Source organism: Larimichthys crocea, chromosome XIV (genome assembly GCF_000972845.2).
Source record: "Larimichthys crocea isolate SSNF chromosome XIV, L_crocea_2.0, whole genome shotgun sequence".
Classification (NCBI taxonomy): Eukaryota; Metazoa; Chordata; class Actinopteri; family Sciaenidae; genus Larimichthys; species Larimichthys crocea.
In genome coordinates this window covers 11,837,778-11,854,514 of record NC_040024.1, presented here as the reverse complement: position 1 = coordinate 11,854,514, position 16,737 = coordinate 11,837,778, and the positions used below count along the sequence as shown (strand labels likewise).

The window sequence follows — 16,737 nt, the reverse complement described above, 5'->3', positions numbered from 1 at the left end:
AAAAACGCCATCAGAGATTTATGAAGACGTTTTTAGTTACAGGAAATTTCGATGGCGAGATCCAGGATTTTTTTTTGGAGGATGTGTGGAGAATGAGGGAGAGAGAATGAATCCTTCAGCTTCGCCTCAAGGGAGAGGGGATCAGGTTATATGCTCTTCATCATCTAGATGACACACATGGAGCTCATAGAGCCTCTGGAGAGTGAGGCCTACAAATTTAAACAGGAAGGCAACTGTAAATCCCACCCCCAAGTCCCCCCCACACACACAGACACACACACACACCCAGTCCACCCGAGTGACAAACTTAGTTTCGTGGTTGTTTTTTGGGGAATGTGGTCCGAAAAGCCAAACAAGTGGAACTAAAAGGAGGATTTTAAAGGCAAAGCTGCTGTGAAGCAACACATTGGTTGATTTGCACAGATGGGAACACTTTGCACACACACACACACACTGACACAAACACACACAAGGACAAACACACTCAAGCCCGAGCATGCATCAGTGTGCCCGGAGTAAAATACAAAAACAACCACTTGCTTTTGCGTCGCTCGCGTTGCATTTGCATTCGTGATTATTGAGTTCCTTAACCCGACACACTCATGACGTGGCTAACATGCCACCGCACACACCAGAGGCCAGCGGGGGCGCCGCGGTGCTCGTGGAACGTGAGCCAGCGCGAGCGAGCGGGCTTTGTTCCTCCGTGGCCTTTTGTTTGCTTGTTTATTCATTCGGTTTGTTGTTTAATCTGCTCTTTTGCTGCACGCCACATTCCCATTTTTTGCTCCCTTTAATCTGATTGTCATCACAATTGTCATCACTTCGCGCTCCGAAACCATGTGTGTGTAATTTGTGGTACAGTAGCTAACTTAGACTGTTGCAACGGCTCGGCCACACGTACAGTATTTATGCACAACATCGATACTTAGACAGCCCCACCTCAATCTTTTTTATTATAAAAAAAACCCTGCAACTTGACACGAGAGACATTAATCTGCCTGAGGGCCCTGGGAAAAAATTGAACTATGGTCCCTCGCTGACCGCCCCTCCTCTCAGTGAGTTATACATCCTGTCATCTGCAAGTAAAACATATTAAATACTACGCTATGCTGAAATACTGCTCTTTTCTGTCACCTTTAGTTGTATGCTCACAGTTTTATGCTTCACAAGAAGGAGGAGGATTGTAATTTTGCCCCAGGTTTTGACTTTCAGGTTACATACAGGTCACTCTCCTGAAGAAGATCAGAGGCACTAAAAGTTTTTTTTTCTGGTGTGTTAGCCAACCAATAATTTGTAAATCTTGAACCACCATAAGCCTCTGACATCATGTGTTTACCCTTACCTCTAAAATCGAATCTACATCCTTGGATTCAAGGACCCTCAAGAAGACAGGGCCAGCTATAGACCGTTATCTTTTCAGTTCATACTGCAATATGTTGGTGGATATCCTTAAACTATTTTTTAACTTTTGGAACCCCTGCGGTTGTGGGGTCATGGGGTCTGGTTGATAATCCAGCCTTGGATTCGGCATTACATTTTTGATTTAAATGCCCAAAGAGCTCCGTTTCCATTTCCAGTAAAAACCACATTGCACCAAGAAACTCGAAGAACATCGCACTAAAAGCTGGAACCAGAAAATATATTAAATCGGGCAACATAACAGCACTTCTTGTGACTTTTGAGCAAAGTGAAATGTGAGTGGTGTCCCAAAGTAGGCAGTTAGGAGCGTGATGGAAATAACAACATCAGCATGTACACAAATTCACATCACTCACGTAGCGAGCAAGTGTTTTGCTGCGGGAGGCCGGCTGTCACTCAGCATGTGTGGAATATATAAGCAGGGCTGTAAAGCACGCCACAGGAGGGCCCGAGGAATAGAGTGGGAGGGCAAACATCAAGTTCTGGACTGCGTCTTAATGCAAATGAAGTAGCATTGCGCAGTCCACTGCAGTGAGTATCGGTTGATATAGGGACGAACGCGTGTCGGGCGTGAGGTTCAAGTCCATGAATGAATGACCCATGTGAGATATGATTCCTATGGAGTCATTTTTGTCTTTTACATAACAGTGCGCCAACTTCAGCAGCGATAATGGAGGCAGAGAAGAGACTTGGCCCGGCACTGACCTTGGTAATAATAAGAGAGACACAGAGAAAGATTCTCATCCACTTTGTGATCTTTTCTATGAACTAGATACACACTCCCTCCCCTCGCCTGCCCGGCCGGCCGGCCGCCCTGCCTGCCTCTTTGTGTGCAGAGCCCCGGTGCTGTGCAGTCTGATTGAGGTTGACTGCAGTATTATTTCATTAATTAAGTTTTTCCACTTCCTCCGCCTCTCCCTCCTGTCTTCCTGTCGAATGAGGGTGGCGGAGCGACGCCCTTCCTCTCCTCTGTCCTCTGGCGCTTCACATCCCCCCCCATCACTGCTGATCATTGTCTCAATTACTCATCCCGTCCTCTCTCTCTCCCGTCTCCCTCTTTTCTACCTCGCTGTTCCTCCTCCTTTATCGTCTTATCTCATCCCAAATTGTTCTGTACACTCCTCCCCACTCTTTTTTCCTCTCTCTCTCTCTCTCTGTCTGTCCTCCCAAAGTGAGGTGGGGAAGATTTGAAGCATGCCATTCCTACATCGCATCCATCTTTCCCGCTCTCATCTCTGTCTGTCATCAGGATTTCACAGATGTTCTGTGATTATCTCTACCTTGATTTGGTGATATTTTACCCCCCCCTTTCCTCAAGTGCAAGGAAATGTTTCAACATTTTCAGTGTTTAGAAACCAAGATGGAGTGGGGGAATATTTTCGATCCAAGGACAAAGCAGCTCGGATCTCTTTGTTCACTTTGTTCCTGTGTGAAATTGACATTCACAGAAATAGTGGCACCTGTAACACGTCTAATGGATTGAAGAGGATCTGTCCTGATACAGTTCACTGTTTCAACAGAAATTGCCTTCGTGATATTTGTGACCTGTTGATTATGATGTTAAAAAAAATAACTTACATTTGCAAAATCACATTTGTGGAGGCTCTCCTGGCTCAATTTGGTTCCATTGCTCTCAGTGTCTGTCTCTCTCCGTCTCCCTCTTCTTTGTATCCATTACCGCTCCACTTTTCCATAATGGAGACATTAGGGTCTTTTACCTCTCTGCTATCTATCATGTCATTTAAACTCTTTCCTTCCTTTCTGTTTTTAACTTCTCTACTTTTTCTCTGTCCTACCACTTTACGTTTTTTTCTTCGAATCTTGTCTCCCTCCCTCCTCCTCCTTCTCCTCCTCCCTCTTCCTCCTCCTCCTCCCTGTGTCCACTGGGCTCTGGGTCATCTCTATCGTCTCACATAGTCTCCTGTCCCCATCATATCACCCAGCAGCTTGTCACAGGCAATCAGTCTCCCTGCTTCGCTTCCCTGCGTGACTTCCTCCTCCTCCTCCTATCCTCAGCCTCGTCTTCCTCACCTCCCTCGTCTCCCGTCACCTTCTTGTCCTTCTTCGCGTGTCAGCAGTTATTACTCTCAGAAATCATAGTCCTCCGCCCTTCTCTCTCAGACCAGTTGAGGGTATTTATGCCATCCTCAATCCATTCCTTTAATCAGGGCTGCTGCTCTTGTTTTTTGCCCTACAGCTCATCTTTATCACACTCTGTACCCCCTTGCATATGGATGTAGTTAAGGCTAAAAGCAGATTTTTAGCTCTAAGATGATTAAGACAGATTATACATTTTAAATCATTTAATCATTTTGTTTTCATACACTGTGTCCTAGATAAGAACCTGAGATTTATAATGTTAAAAAACATTTGAATGAATAAATATTATACAGTTAGTTGATGAAATGATTGTCTGTGTACAGAATTCAATACAAAACTTAATACAAAACTAATTCCTGACATTTTATTTACTTACTTTTATTTACAGGGAGGCCGTCCCACACAGTTACAGAAAATATTTATGTATGATGATTTTTTTTATTTTGTATTCAAACAGATGCAGAAAAATACTGCCAATGAATATATTTATCTGTATGTTTCATAACAAGCGAAATGAACACAGTTCCCTTGTGGGTAGCACTTTGCTCCGCTTGAGTGGGTAACCAGTGAACATGATAAATGCCCATTTAATTGTGCTTTAATATGACTTTAGTGTTGTTATATTGTAGTTTTATGAAACTTATATAAGGGTCCCTTCTTTAAGAGATTAGACAATTAGATTTATTTTAATGCAGTTATAAAATAATAATTATAAAAGTTATGCAGCGTGTTTCGACATGTTTCATTCAAGATGTTGGGCCTTGTGCAAGGAAATGTTTGTGTTTTTGTACCAAGCCTCTCTCACCCTTTTCTCTGTGAGGTTTTCAGTGTTCCAGGTCGCACTCACCAAACTTTCTTAACTGTACAAACTCTGTCATGAATGGCCCGTTTCAACTTGATGAATGCCACCTGTTCATGATTGTGTGGACCAGTTTCATTCACCAAAAAAAAAAGTTACCCAAGAGTAAACAAAAGAATTTCACACCCCGTACAGCTCCGAGGCCTGCTGTCAGGAGACAGCAGATGAAAACACAGCGAGCGGAAACAATTAGAGAATATTAACAGTAAAGCTGCTAACGAGTCATCAGAGCAGACACAAAGAGAAACTGTCTGATGCCAAAAATGTCTGTATAAAGCTCGCATGGCTCATATGATATGTCTGGACCACTTGCAAATTTCATTTGTACCTAAGAGCTCATTTTAAGTGTGAGAAAATTTGCATATTTGCATAAGTGGTTCTTGCATTAAGCCCGGTCTTTTCTGAATCTTAAAATAATGTTCAAAACATGTTGCTACACCCTGAATCTGAGCACACGCACATATATTAGGAGTACAATGACACTTGTAAAAGCCCTGATGAAACCACAGCGTACTTAATTTGGCACACTCCGCTTATTTTCATTTGTTTGAACTTCATTAAAATAAATTACGTTCTCCTCCTGCATTAGTCTCAGACGGGAGAAAAAAAATACTACGTTTAAAGTGATGTTGTAACACAACAAATAGTAGGAAAACCTGATGAACCCACAAAGTTTTCACAGCGCTTTATTTAAACCTTCTTTATATATATCCCTTCATCCATCCCTGTCTGCTGCCTTTCCCTTCATACTGCTGCTCGCCTTGACCTCCGCCTGCTTCTCTCCTCCTCTGCTTTCACACTCTGCGTCCTGCAGGGATGGAAGGAGAGACAGAGAGGGAGGTGTTAGAAGTAAAACTGCCTCTTTTTCACACCTCTCTCTCTCTCTCTCTCTATCTCTGTCTCTCTCTCCGGAGCCACCCGCCATCCCTTCCTTACTGCTTCACTTCAGACAGGCTAATCTATAGCCTGAAGCGAAGTGGCGGGGGGAAAATTATTTTTTATATTTCTTTAAGGAGACAAGGTGAGGGTTAGCCTAGGGGCTATAAAGGCAAAAATAAGTATAAATGGGTGGTGTGGGCCTGTGGTATTTGGGCCGGTTGGTGGAAGGAGGAAGAATATGTTTATTGTCTTTTTTTTTTTACTAGCCACAGTGGCCACATATCAGTCCCTGTATTACGTTAAACTTTAAAACCAAAGATAGTTTTGAAGTCTTTAAAATGAAAACTGTTTTTCAAATCGGATCGGGAGGACTGAAAATGGAAGAAACCTCAGGAAGAGAAACAAAGGATTGATATGGACGATCAGAATAAAAATTCTAAATAGTCTCTGCATCCTCATATCTTCAGCCCTATACTTTTTTTTTCTTGATTCTTCCATCCTGATTGCTCCGTCCTCCTCCTCCTCCTCCCATCCTCCTCCAGCCTTTGTGACCTGCAGACCAGTGATCTTTAATGCATTCACTGATGTGCTTTATGTAAGAGGAAGTGTTAGAGTGCTGCATGGATTCATGCTCACACACCCTCTTGCCGGCGCACTTTGTCAGCGCTGCTTGACCTCCTTTGGCCTCCTTCCTGGTTACAGCAGAAAGAACGGGTCCAGAAGAGGTTAGGGTTGCTGTTTTGATTGGACTGTTGCAAATAAAGTTTCTCTAGCATCAGAATGTATATTAAATACCTCATTGCCTGTATCAACACAAGTCTGATTTTTGAAAAAAAATTCTCTTAATTAAAAGCAGTGGTAGTAATGGGTTGCTACCATTTTGAGCTTCAGCTCATTCATCACAGTCTGTTTTCTTACCAATCAGGTCCAGTTTCTCTCTACACACAGTGTTTTGTGTCTCGGGGGCTCCATTTTATTTCATATACACCCATGATTGGATTACCATCCCTTTTTTCCATCAGCCAGTCGGTGCCTCTCTAAATTACCCCCCTCTCCTGTTATTTCTCCACCCTGAGCAGCAATTGCAGTTGACTGAAAGTGGTTGAGTCCATGCAGTGCGGTGGGGGTGTTAATGAATTCCAGCGGATTGCTAAATGAGGACTTATTAAAGTGCTGCCGCCTCGTAGTTTGACATTTCAGAGCTTCTGGTGGAGTTTTAAATCGCTGCCTCTGCAAATGTCACTCTCTGACTCTCTGGAATGGCCGACCATATGAATAGAAGCTATTGTTGGCGACGGCTATAGATTGAGAGAGGGAGAGTGAGTGAATTTGTGTGGCTTTAACGGATGGCTTACCACTGTGTGTGTGTGTGTGTGTGTGTGTTTGTGTCTGTATATACCACCCTGCTTCTTGGCTAATTATGTAATTTTGTTTCCATCCCTCCAGCTACGTCAGATGGGACTCGCCAAGGCCTGGATAGCATGAGAGGCGGAGTGTGTGCCACGCAAGGCATGAAGGTGGTGCTGAAAGTGGGGCAGAGTAAGTGTTCTCACCTCTCTCTTCCACCACTATCTCTCTCTCACACACACACACACACATATGAGCTTTTCAGTAAGTCCAGCACACATTTTTTTTTCACACACACTCTCTTACTCATAACACACACATTGTTATTCCAGCATCACACACAATCGCTCACTCAACACACTGTGACTAACACACATTGGCTGCAGTCCATCGCATCTCACATCATCTCCCATCTGTACAGTACAGAGCACAACACGTTCATTACTGCACCTCGTCTGACATGCAGCCTTTTCCTCTTTAAAACCAACTCTCTCATCTTCTTCTGTCCTACACACACACACGTACAAAATGCACACGCACGCACACACACGTGCACGCGCGTGTGTACATCACTTGGCGAGTGTGTGTTCTCACTGAGCGTATTAGGTCTCGTTAAGTGGCGAGAACAGCGGAGAAGTGTGGGATCAGTCAGCTCTAATGAGCCCTGTTGACTCCCCTCTCACTCTGCCTTTTAACTCATGCTGGACACACACTCTCAAACACACACACACACACACACACACACATTGAAATGTGCATATCTCTGAGCAGGATATACATTACAGGCATGGAGATTAGCTCACACATGCAAAGACATGGCTGCATATGGTGGTGGTGACACCCTAACTGAAACGCCCTTGCGGGCATGTGGACACACACGTGCACAGCGAGAACACACGCATCTCCCCCACACAGCAGACCTGCACGCTAAGGCGCGATAACAAAATGACTCCATTCAGTGTTAAAGCACACAGTCAGTGATTTTTAATGACTCGAGGCTGCACACAGTTCTAATTTGTTTGGAAAATATTCGCAGGTAATGACCCTCACATGCAGGCTTTTCAAAAAAAAAAAAAAAAAAAAGGCCCTTTTATGCATTTTCACTGACCTGCGCATTCCTACACATAATGGGCACCTGTCCTTCACACGACCCCCCCCCTCTCTCTCACACACACACACACATGAACACACACCTCGCCTATTTCTGTTTCTTTAGCCTATCCTGTGTTATCAGGCCTTGTGTATTGCTCTTCATCAAAGAGGCAAGTGGTGCTGCTGTGGCTCTATCAGCCCGTAACATCAGCATAGTCAGCTCAGCTAATAGAAATACCACCACACACACACACACACACACACATACACACCTCCTTCCCCTTGGCTTTTTCACCACATGGGCAGTAGAAACCTTCCTGACACACACACACACACACATGGACAACACTCTGTCACTTCTACACAGCTCTATGAAGTTTTAAGACACACACACACACACGCATCTTTTTTTATTGTCATCCTTATTTCCCTTTTCTCCCTGTCCCTGTCTCATCATCTGTCTTTTTTCTTTCCTCTTCTGTCCTCCCTCCACGTCTTCTCTATTCTCTCTGCATTCGCCTGTTTTTTCTCTTTCTTTTTTTTTTAACCCCTTTTCATTCAAGCGACACTGCTTGCTTCCTTTTTCAAATTCCCGTTTTCCCTGTCCTCATCACTTCCCTTTCATTTTGCATGCTGGCCCATCTCTCCTTACAACTCCCCCCCTCCTCTGTTATTTTCACTCTTTCCCTCTGTCACCCTCTGTCTCTCTGTCTTATCTGCTGTGTGGCTGAAAGGTCACGTCCGTGTTGTTTGTCGTCTAAATAAGCGGCGTGCCGCTTCATGGTGATCTCTGATGAGATATGCCGCTCTTCTCCGCGCCAAGGAACACACACATGCACTTGTAAAAAAAAAAAAAAAAAAACACACACTTGCACCTTTGCCCCGCACACATACATTGACCTGTCTCTTCTTATTTAATTCTTTATCTATCTTGCTTGCTCTTTGTCTCTGTCACACACACGCACACACATGCACAAACACACACACACACACATTCAGTCTGAACCTCCCTCCACTGGTCCCTGCTGACCACACAGCACTTTCTATTGATCCAGACAGCACCGCCCCTAACTTCTGTTTGGTTGACCGTCATGAGGGATCTGCCAGCCAATAGCTTTACACTTCTCTAAATGTCAGTGTATGTAGGTTGATGGCGGCGCATGCACACACACATTCACTAGTTTGTGCGATGCAGTGTGTGGGTTTGTGGCTTTACCCATAAGCACCCCATGGTCATATCAATTTTGCTCTCCCCTGCTGCTGCAATGACCAATAACAGACTTTCTTTTTAAAATGTTTGAGTTCAACAGTCATATCCCGATATATAAAACTCTATTCTTTCTGCTTACTGTCGGCCAGATGGCACAGAAACGAACAAAATTAGTATTTTCTGAACCGTCTCTTTCAGCGATGAGGAGTGGCACTTCTACAATAGCTGCATCTGTGCATGCGCGCGCATGTGTGTGTGCGTGTGTGCGTTTGCATGTGTCACATAAACGCACTTTAATGCTATCACCATTACTGAGGGCTTGCTAGACAGATGGCCTGATTTAGCGACTACAGATTACAAGCCGTTATGGCCTTGTGTAAATTCACTCTGGCCAAAACAACAAACGGCCTCTCTTTAGTTTCCCATTCAAACAAATGGAAAAGTGCTCACACTCGGTACATGGAGGCCCAATCAATATGTGCTCTCCTATAATGGGAATGGAAGGGAGGGAAGCCTTTATTAAAGCTCCTCTGTCTTTATTTCTCTCTCTGGCTGGCTCTCTCTTTGCTAATGTCACTTATTGGTTCCAGTAGCGAGAGCCTCGGCTGTTCTAGTCTCTGTATTTCTTTCATTCTGCTCATATTCCACCCTTATTTTTCCTCCACAGGCCCATATGGGCTTCCGAAGAAGGACCCGCCAGCGGGACGCACCACCAACAGAAACCCAGGTAAGCAGGAGACCGAATGGAGATAATCCTCGGTGGATCCATCCATAAAATTGATGGAGAGAATAAGCGAAGACTGGTAGATAGAAAGAAAAGCAGCAGGCAGAGGGAGGGAGGAGGCGACAGATGGAGAATGTGCAGCGGTGACATCTGTGGATCTCTCTATTCAGTTCCATATCTTTCTCTCTCTCTCTCTCTGCTCTCTTCGTCGTCTCTGCACCCAACCCTGCGAGCTAAGTGCTGCAGGCGGGGAATGGATGGCTAATAGCTACCTTGGGAGAAGGACAAGAAAAAGAGAGAGAGGAAGAAAGAGGAGAAAGGGATAGAGGGCAGCAGGAGAGAGGGCCAGACCGCCGGCGACATTTCAGAGAATTATTATTGTCATTACTTGGGGCGGCCTGGATTCAGTTCCGTCAAGAGAGAGAGAAAGATAGAAATGAGAATTGCGGAAAGATGAGGGGAGAGGGAAGAAGAAGACATAGGGGAGTGATGGAACAGAGTGGGTAGAAGTGGGAGGCACATAAGGAGGAGAAAGAGAAGAATAATTGAAAAGCAAAGAGGAAAAGGGAATAGAACAAGGAGATGGAGCTGGAGAGAGGCTTAGGCTCACGCTCTAGCTCGCAGTCATTCAGTGGAGGAGAAAAGAACATCGGTTGTGTTCATTTCCCTTTTTCTCTCTCTCTGTGGAGAATTTGTGTACTATACCAAATGTGTGAATTGGGACATTCACACATTGTCCAATCACTTGTCCATACCTCACATTGGTGAGAGCTGCATGTGTGAAATAAGCAACAATGGTATGCATTGTTTTTACCAGAACGAGACGAGACTACGAGACTGATTTACATCTTTGCACATGATGAAGGATTTTACACATTTTTGACTCTCACACGTGGACATATTAGCACACACTTATCTGAAATGATTGTGTTGACTCCTGACACAACAGTTATGCCAGGATTTGAAATCCCCCGTGTGAATACACTCAATATCATCCCGACTAATAGCTGAAATGTTGCCGGTGATTCACAGTTGCTCATTTTGTCTGTTTGTTGAATCTGATCCTCTCTCGGGATGTAAACAAATACAGTATTTAGATATGAACAGATAATCTCTCTCTGGACAGCGTCTGAGTTTTTAAGAGTCTGAGAATTTACTGCAAAGAAACTACTTCTTCTCAGGGTCATGAGTTAGTCAAATAACTAACTCACACTCGTGGAAGGATCTCAAAGATGCCAAAATGTAAACAAATGTGTAAACAGATGTGTTTTCAGTTTCATATTTAAACATTCGGCAGGGTTCATTCTCAATAAAACAGGATAAAGCTGACTGTTGTTGCACAGGTGTTATTTTTACCTGGTGATATTAAAGTCTGGCACTTGACGGCAAAAAGACAATAATATGAATGGCAGTCGATAGGTTTAACAGAGCAAACAAAGCAATCTAATGATTAACAGCTTCCACCCACCTCCATTATAAACCTGAATATATATATTTGTGTGAAATGAAAAGATATAGGATACAGATTTGATAGTAGCTTTACAGCCCTAATCCACCTACATGCTGGTGATGACAATCTGGATTTTAGCAGTGTTAATGTCGGCTTTATTCACCTGTATTGTGCAACAAAAACAACCTGAGTGAAACCACCAGAAATATATATTTAAAAGTAATGAAGGAAACAGTTTTTTCTAATGCACGGTCTCTGCATCGTTTATCGTTAAACGAGCTATTCATGCCGTTCTGTCACTCCGAGCATTGTGTCAGGAGTGTATGCAACCTCAAAGTCCCTGATCCAAGTCCACAACAGGCCCCTTGATGCACATGAAGCCCCCCGTCTGTATCACCACAAATGAATTCATAAAAGAAACAGGATAGCAATGACGTGCCATTATGCATCGGAGCCTCTGGTGCTCCATTAATTATGTAATCTTTTCACATGCTCTTGAATGTACTCAAATAAAGGTGGAAACACGCATTGATTTACACACGCGCAAGTGGAACAATAACTACCGTGTGTGTTCACAGTTCTAGAAAACGTGTAGAATAGATGATGATAAGACCAACTAGTTCCTGAGATGTAAATTCTACAAGCAATAGAAGGCGAAGGACAGCTAGCTCAAAAACAAGGATAAGACTCCGTTATCACCTTGACCTGTTTTTCTTTCTCACCTGTTGGATGTCTCTCTTCAAGGTGAAATTCACTAATGAAATAAAAAAAAAACAAGAAAGAAGTGAGACAAGGGGGCAAACAAGGCGTCAAAGTCTAAACTTGTGTGATAAAAAAGGAAACACGGGAAGGAGTAAGAAGGTGGAAAATAGGGGGAGCGAGAAGAGAATGCGGAGGAGGAGAGGTGAAGGTAGAGGATATAATAAAGAGAGCCGGTGAAAGGCGGCGATCATAATGGAGATGGAGAATCGGGGATGTTGGGTTAATGGAGGGAGGAAGAAAGCGGGAGGAGGAGAAGGGAGTATAATCGACGTCCAGCATTAGTGCTGTGCTCCCAGTCAGTCCAGCGCAACAGGGGGGCCTAACAGCAGGGGGATGAGGTGTGTTTGCATGGATTCACTTGCAAAGGATGTGTACGTCCATTCCTTAGTGTGTGTTTGTCTGAATGTGTGTTGTGTTGCTAGGCACTGAGCTCAGAGCAAGGTAGGTCATTACAGCTACAATAACCCGAAGACGGAGAGAACCACGGAGCAAGGGAGGGCGAGGAAGCGGAGGAGACGCAGGAGAGAGACAGACAGGGAGAAAAGAAAAGGGATGTGTGCCAAGAATAATGATAGCCCAATCCAAAGGCTCTATATAGCAGGGACTCGCATTACCAGCCTTAACCAGTTCGCCGCACACAGTCACACGGTCCGGTGTCAGAGCCATAGCTCTCTTTCCTCCCCCACTTTATAAACATACACACACATATATATATACACACACTCATACGCTCGTCCAGACCATCATCCACCTGCTGAGTTCTGACCTGACGTCCTGCCGAGAAATCTGTGAGCTCCGGGGCCTGTGAAGATCTTAGGTTTCAGACAGACACACAACAGACAGAGGGAGCAATCGTCCGACAAAAGCGAAAGATAACGTGACAGACAGTTTGATAAACAGGAAGACAGATAAAAAAGACAGACAGGCAGGCAGGCAGGCAAGCAGGAAAGCCAGCAGGCAGGCAGAGTGTGTGGTCTGGTGGTAGGAGCTGAGCGGTGAAGCTCTCTTCATGTGGCAGGCTGTAATGCCAAGTAAATACAGTTGTTAAGGTTAGGGAAATAGAGTGTGTTACCTTGATCCACACTGTGGCTTAGCCAGGCTGTCCACAAGAGTATATACTATACAGTGCTCTCGCACTCACACACTGAGTCTATGGACGGCCCCTCTCCATTTTATATGCACTGCTGTCCACTTCATTACATCAATAAAGAGACCACATATAAGCATCTGCGAGATTTGCTGCATACTTACTGCATTCCATGGGTTAAGCCTCTGCAGCCTTCACTAGCCGAGCTTAACCAGCACCATTACTCATGTTTTTGTGGTACAGAGCCATAAGGATTGGTATGTTTACTTAAAAGCTCATGAAAACATAAATTGTGAGAGGAAGCTGCGTTATTGCCCTGGTATATTCCGGATGATTAATATGCATATATAAATCAAACGGAAACACTAAAAGCAGCTTGTGATAGTGTGGATGTTGGAGTAAGATTGTTCTATGATTTGTTTCAGGCGGCACAGGGAACTCCACCCAGTCTCGAGGACCCAACAGCGGTAACTTCGGGAACGAGGGCGGTGGCGAGAACGGGCCCCTTCAACCCTCCAACATCGCCCTCATCGCTGGTGCCGCAGGAGGCTCTGCCTTCCTCCTGCTCGTAACCGCCGTGATCTGCGTGGTGTGCTACAGGCGGCGGCACGCCAAGCACTCGGACACCCACCACCCTCCACTGTCACTGTCGTCGCTCACCAGCCCCAAGAGGGGAGGAGGCGGTGGCATCTCCAGCTCCAACAATAACGGTTCAGAGCCCAGCGACATCATCATCCCCCTTCGGACGTCGGACTCCGCCTACTGCCCGCACTACGAGAAGGTGAGCGGAGACTACGGACACCCCGTCTACATCGTCCAGGAGATGCCGCCTCAGAGCCCGGCCAACATTTACTACAAAGTATGAGACGGCCACTGCTCCGGCCGACTGGACACATCCACCTCCCTCTACCCATTACCAACCGATCCCCTGCTCCAAATGAAGCCACAGCAAAGCTCGCCATCACAGCTCCGACCCTGAACCCCTCAATACTACCAGTATTGTCCCATGGACCCCCCACTCACTGCCCCGTGAGCCCGGCCACAGTTGTGTTTCTAGCTGAATAAACCACCCCACCCCATTCTCACACAACTGGGCCACCAAGTGTGCGTTAAGGGCAACGTCGTATTCGTACATAGCCCTTCCTAACAAGGCCCTCACGAATGGGCAAGAGCCTCTGAGTGCCCCCTTCTTGTTAACTCAGAGTTAAAAGAGCCCCACCCGTGCTGAATTGAAGAGTCGTCCCCATAACGCCAGTCTGTGTGTGTGTGGCAACACACTTTATTCGAGGAGTATGGACCTGGCCTTGGGACCTGAGATGTTTTACAAAAGAAAAAGAAAAAAAGAGACTACAACTAAAAAAAAAAAAAAAAAACTACATCCCTGATCCCACTTAGCGCCGGAGAACTCTGATTCCCAGAGGCCATACATGCCTATCTCACCGCCCCACCCCTCAGAGCTCCATCAGCCAACCAGAGACCGGCCCCTGCCACTAACTTACCAATAGGAATTCTAGATTGTTTGTGTTTGTTTCTCCTGAGAAAAATAGGGGCCTCGGACTCACCCAATCAGCAAGCCCGGGCGGCGGTCACATGACCAGGCCCTGGCCTGAGGAGGTCCAATGACCAATCGGTGACACTCAGAATCTTGTATATTTTAATAATGTGTGTGCGTGACTGTGCGAGTGTGCATACGACTTGGATAATAATTATGGCGCTGCTGCTCCACATTAGACGTGTGTGTGCAGTTAGTGTGCTTCAGTACAGCAAGTTTGCATATGAGTTGGCATATGCGTGCGTGGGGTTTAGTTTGTGTGCGTGTGTGTGTGTGCGCTTTGTGTGTGAGTGATCGTGCGTGCGCGTGCGTTCTTTAGACTTGTCTTAAATACCAAAACACAAAATAGTGAGCGAATATCAAAAAAGTGAGATTTTTTATCGCTATCAATACTTATAGATTATATATATGAATATCCAGTAAATAATTTCTAGATGTTTTTTTTCTGTTTTCTATTGTTTTATTATTTTTACCCACTCTGTTAAACTACACTTCTGTTGCTAGACATTTTTTTATCTGCTGTTTTTGTTTTTCACAACTTAGAATGACCTTGTTTCCTTCCTTTTTCCCCTTTTTGCGTTGTATATTAATTTAATCCCCTTTTTTTAAATTTTCCTGGCGAACAGAGGTTGTGTCTCTCTTCCTCTCTTCCCTCCCTCATTCACTCCCTCCTTTCCCCACCTCCTCCTCCTCCCCCTCCCCCCTCCCACCCCCTAGGGTCTCTGAACTCTGTGTATATTTTTATAGCTCCTTGTACTATGCTGTAGTTTTGAAGTTTAGACCTCGTTTGTGGAAGTGTTGAGTAGAACCATCTATGAAAGTTTTTTTTTTTCTTTTTTTTTTTTTCCAAACGCTTTTTTTGAAACGCAGAAGTGAAAAGAAGCGAGGGGGAGGGGGGTGGTGGGGTCGATGGGGGGAAGGGATGGCGGTGGGGTGGGAGTGGAGGGGGGGGGGGGGAGCGAGAGGGGATGAAATGAAAAAGAAGAATAAAGGAAAAATAACAGGGCGAGAGAGAGAGTGCTGTCTGGGGAGGAGGAATAAAGCGGCGTCTGAATGCAGAACTTTAAAAAAAAAGAGAGAGAGGGAGAAAGAGAGGAAAGGAGGGAGGGAGACAAAAAAAGAAAAGACTGTGAAGGAATTGCACACTTAAAAAAATAAAAGAAGCTGAGGGGAGGGGAGGATGGGAGCGGCAGAAGTGAGAGATGAAGGATCCCAAGGATGGAAGGAAGGATGGAGAGAGCGGCTGAAAGAGTGGCTGACGAAGGAGAGAAACCTTTTTCTTTGAATGGAGAGTCTGAGCCTCCTGAACAGAGGTGATGGACCAACAGCCAAAAAAAAAAAAAAAAAAACGGATTTCGGAGCAGTTGAACTTTAAACACGAAAAGGAGAGATGTCATCACACACACTCTCTCTTTCTCACACACACACACACACATCTACTGTGACTGGGTCACACGTTACGTTAACGTGAGCTGCCACATTTCAGATTTGCTCCTCGTTTCCGCCCAAATTTGCGTTGAAATGCATCTCTGTGTACCACACACACACACACACACACACTCATTAAGGCACACACACATCCCCGGGCAGTCAGTACACTCTGTTTCTCTGTTTGACACACACACACACGCACATACATCCTCCCACACAACCCAAACAACACAAATTTCACACCTTTTAATGACCGTCACAAAGGCCTACTGATTGCATTGAGGGACATACATTCCCTCTCGCTCATGCTTGCTCTCTCTCAAACACACACACACACACTTTGAACCCACACTCGACAAATATGCTGATTGCTTTCATATGACTCTGTACTTCTGTGATTAAGACTGACCCGATGGACATGGGAGGGTTGAAAAGAGCGTTTGTGCGCGGTGTGTTTTCTCCTCTCTTTCACACACTTACACAAACACACACAATCATGCAAACACACTAGTGCCCAGCACCTCAACCTAGAGGGCAATAACACGACGCTGTGTTCAGAGGTGCAATATGTTCACATGTGCATACTTTAAAAAAAAAGGAAAAAAAAGCTGTTTTGTGTTGCTCAAACATGTTTATGGCTTCTGTGTAAACTCGGTTGCAGTGGAGAGCTTAAGCTTTTATTTTGTTTCTCAGACACACACACACACACACACACATGCATAAGGCCTCCAGTGATGTAGCCATGTTTTCTGTGTGAAGCCAGTGTTAAATCTGGACCTTGTTTTGTATCAGTATCTAACATCATATAATGAGATATCTTTCATT

General features: G+C 44.9%; 1 protein-coding gene across 1 annotated transcript in view; it reads left to right on the top strand.

The window, feature by feature from the left end:
* efnb3b (ephrin-B3b) overlaps positions 1-14,302 on the top strand; it is a 73,842-nt gene extending 59,540 nt beyond the window's left edge. Inside the window, exons 3-5 of the mRNA XM_010738763.3 lie at positions 6,704-6,796; positions 9,574-9,633; positions 13,355-14,302. Of these exons, the coding sequence (XP_010737065.1) occupies positions 6,704-6,796; positions 9,574-9,633; positions 13,355-13,794 (593 nt within the window). The 3' untranslated portion in view covers positions 13,795-14,302. The remainder of the gene's footprint in view (positions 1-6,703; positions 6,797-9,573; positions 9,634-13,354) is intronic.
* The last annotated feature ends 2,435 nt before the right edge of the window (positions 14,303-16,737 follow it).